The sequence below is a fragment of the Glossina fuscipes genome, unplaced genomic scaffold (assembly GCF_014805625.2).
Source record: "Glossina fuscipes isolate IAEA_lab_2018 unplaced genomic scaffold, Yale_Gfus_2 27, whole genome shotgun sequence".
NCBI lineage: Eukaryota > Metazoa > Arthropoda > Insecta > Diptera > Glossinidae > Glossina > Glossina fuscipes.
Genome location: NW_023998422.1, coordinates 1821656 through 1825649, shown reverse-complemented (window position 1 = coordinate 1825649; position 3994 = coordinate 1821656). Strand labels below are relative to the sequence as shown.

Below are 3994 nucleotides of genomic sequence, written 5' to 3'. Positions count from 1 at the left end.
AGACGGACAGGCGGACAGACGAGCGAGCTTAATCATGGATATAAAAATACTCATCACTTTGCGAGATAATGGATCGAAACTTGGCTTCTTCTAAAGCGATACTTATACTGGAGAATGCTTAGAAAAGGAACAAGTCAAATTTCACAAAATTTACATTGAGAAAAATCTACGCAATAGATTTTGCCGCTCTAGATCAAAAACATCATATCAAACAGACCTAAAAAAGGCAAGCGCGCGAAAACATTACGGTAGAGAGGATCAGCCGTGGAAGCAGTAAGGGATTAATATTCTTAAAAATTACGAGATATTTTCATCATCTCAGTGCTCCTTCTTTGTGCTTCTATTGCATATGGACTTACTCTACGAATTTTCGCGAAATATGAGCGATGGCTATCAAGAAGTTTCTTTTAGGCTACTAAGGTTTTACGGTAAATCTGGAAGAAGTGCACAAGAGTAGCATAAGTAGCAACGTTTTTATTTGAAATATTTCACGACACATAATTAGTTATGCAATGTAGGGCAACTATTATGCGATGACAACAACAATATTGTTCGTTGCAGTTGTTTCCGCACTTGTGTCAGCAGCAGCAGGTGCGGTAACTATTTTTAATGTTTTGGATGAGCGACCGTAACACCGCCAGAAAGAAATTTTTTTCAGTTTTAGTCGATATTTTATACCACACGATGAGCAGGATGTACATTAGGAATTTCACAAACCATTTTTTTATTCAATCTAATAACACATCGCGAACATTTATTCAAATTCAAAAAACTTTACGTATGTACTCTGTTTTATTTTTGACTTTTATGTAATGTAAACGCGCCTTTAAAGAGGTTTAACTCATTTTCAAACTTGAAATGGAAAAAATGAATAAAAATTAAAAGCCGCAAGTCAAATGCTAACTTGGCTTTTTAATAGTGGGCGGAAACAAAACTCGTCTTCCAACTTAACTGAGTACAAGCGGTTGGAAGCAATATAATATATAGATTGTTCTTAACCCTTTGGACTTGAAGCTGAGGCTGTGACTCTCCTGGGCCGAGAGACAGAGAACAACTAAATCGATTCGATTATTCTATACGATTGCAAACATTCAACTAATCTAATATGCTCCATATGTCCAAATAAATTTTCTCAGCTTATTATAGTTAATATGCACAATAATGCAAGTGAACAAAAAGAGCGCTGCTTCTAATCCACAACAGTGAAGCGAAAGCCAAATAGAGTGAATAGAGTTATTGGATAAATACAATATGCAAAAATGCATTGTCTCTCTTGTCTGTCGTTTTTAGCGAATGTCAACAACAATTGTTATCTCAGCAATAAATTCAAAGTGTATCGCTTGAGCCAAATGCATTTAGTTAACTGTGTGTGAAACTATTTGGCAGCAAATGTCACTGTAATTTAAATAAAAAAAAAATAAAAAAAATTCAAAGCAAAAAATTCTTTGATATATTATGAAAGACGCACACATCGTGTACATTTATGCATTCCATTGAATTGACATTGAATGCCCGAAAATGTCTTTACTTTTCAAGTGTGCCATGACGCGTAAGTATACCTTTCACTCTCGCTGTCGCTGTCGCTGTCGCAACAAACTGCTTTCATAGCCTCAGGATGCTTTGCTCCTGTTTACTTGAACCAAATTATAAAGTCTTAATTTTCCTGTTAAACGCACACTTATTTACGTATATGTATGTGTACACGTTGTATTCGTCAAAAAACACACAGCCTCTAGCGTACGATATACACACAAACATATAATAATGTGTGTCATAGTGACTCGAACAAATATGTAACTCATTTTTTTATTTTTCTACAAAGTATAGGGTTTCGTGTGCAATGAATACAGAAAAAAAAAAAGAATAAAGGAATACTTCAATGTAAAAATTTCATTTTTTCAACTAAAACTTGTTGATGTATCATCGTATTCCAAAGAGATCTGAACAAACCTAAGCATGGTTCGACATATATTTTAGTAATTTTTATATTTGTTTCCTTTACGTTTTCACAAAGAGGATGCAAAATGCATCACATATGCTATAGTTAGCCTCTAAGTTAATATAGAGATTTACATTGCGATTGGAACAAGGCGGTATTTAAGTACAAATCTCTCTTCGATCTATGCCAAATACGTTGAAATAAATTTTTCTGTTAAATGTTAAATCTGACATTGTACTTGTACATATTGACGCTTGCACTTTTGTTATCAAAAATGTGAATTAGACGTAGCCTGTGGCTGTATAGCATCCTTGTTATCTAACATTGTGTTCGCTTCGCCCCTTTAAATAAGTGCATTTGAACAACACTTAGCGATAACGACAATGTGTTTAAATTTCTTTGAAACGGACATAAAAGTGCTATTTTCACACACTTACGTTGCTGTGAATAAATTGCGACTTAATATCATAGGAAGGAAAACGAAAATTTAATGAAGTTTTTTACCTTTCCAAAGACATGATTAAATTAATTTTAATTTTGAAATTTTGATAGAATACAACTTAAGTCACTAACTTGTATAAAATTTGCTTATGTAAAAAAAAAAAAAAAAAAAAAACTAAAAATTCTTGAACAGTCACATTAATACATATATAATCAATTCATTTCACAGATTAATCTGTATAAGTTAACTGAAGTTATTTTAAAATTAGTTTGAACAACGGCCCCGGACCCCTTTCACTAAGCTACACACCAATTTACACTTGGAAAATATACTTTTTCCGATTGTCCTTTAAAGTCAAAGGAAATTTAAAACAAGCAAAAAAAATAAAAACGCCAACGAAAATTCAATAAAACTTCTAGCACAACGCGGCGTATACTCGACAAAATGCATAATTTCTTAGCACTTGAAATTCTGCCGAATAATTAATTTTTCCATCCGTTCGCTATAGCGTATGGACAACATTTTTCCATTACGAAATTTAAGCACAATTTCTTCCGTAAGAGTGATTAAGTTTGTGTAAATATTTATTTTCAACACCTGTACAGGGTATTGTACGGCGATTAAAGTGAAATTTCAGTGTACTAACGTACATTTTACCCCCAGCATATGTATTATGTATGTATATATATATATATATATATATACTTCTATACATATATATATGTAGATATGTATGCATAAATGTATGTATTAATGTATAAATTTGTTCATATATATGTATATATATGAATGAGTATATATATATATATATATTAGGTCATATTAAAAATTCTCCGCGGCTTTTCTACCGATTGGCGTTGATGCCTATATCGGGCGACACTCACCTGACTCTCTCAAATGAACATGTACTTAAAGCTTACATCTTTTGTGAAGATAGTTAAATTCTCCAGGCATTCGTCAATCATTTCTAGATCATTGAATCTGGCACCTTCGCGGCCGAATCCAATTACGGCTATCGACTTATACTCTTGGTCGATGTTGTTGAATACTTTTCCTCTACCAAGAGCACCGATGATATTGCATTCTTTAACAAGCTCAGTCGCCTTGTCTTCAAATTTCTCTCCACTTGGTGTCAGTTTGGGATCCTTGCCTCCTTTCTTTTGATACGCACCAATACCGAGCCCTTTAGTGACTCGTGAATCGTACCATGGGACGCCAAGAGCCAACTCTGGATCCCCGAAATTTGCGCAACTTTTGCATATCTCAGAAAAAGATCTGCCAAGCCAATTTTTCATGCGTATAGAAGTCATTCCCGATTTTTAGCAATATATCTTTTTCGGACTTTATTATAATTTAATATTCTTTATTTTATACAAATTTTTCTTGAAAAACTCTTGTGTTGCTCAAAAAATGTCATCCCAAAATAAAAGAAAAATCAAAACTGACTCGATTGACAAAAAAAACAATCGCCTACACATTTTCCTACAGAAGATAGCAATCAACAGTGTGTAAATGGTCTGCTTTTGTCTGATGTTAAAAACGCGCCGCGCTTGTCGATCGTCAGCACACATCTATAATGACTTAAGAGATCTTGGCTGGAAAATCTCGATGCT

The 3994-nt window shown here is 33.7% G+C and overlaps 1 protein-coding gene across 1 annotated transcript; it reads right to left on the bottom strand.

Moving 5' to 3' along the window:
• Positions 1 to 3274: 3274 nt before the first annotated feature.
• LOC119635791 lies at positions 3275 to 3691 on the bottom strand. Its single transcript, XM_038030796.1, has one exon. It carries the CDS (start codon positions 3689 to 3691, stop codon positions 3275 to 3277), a length of 417 nt encoding a protein of 138 aa, XP_037886724.1.
• Between the last annotated feature and the right edge of the window lie 303 nt (positions 3692 to 3994).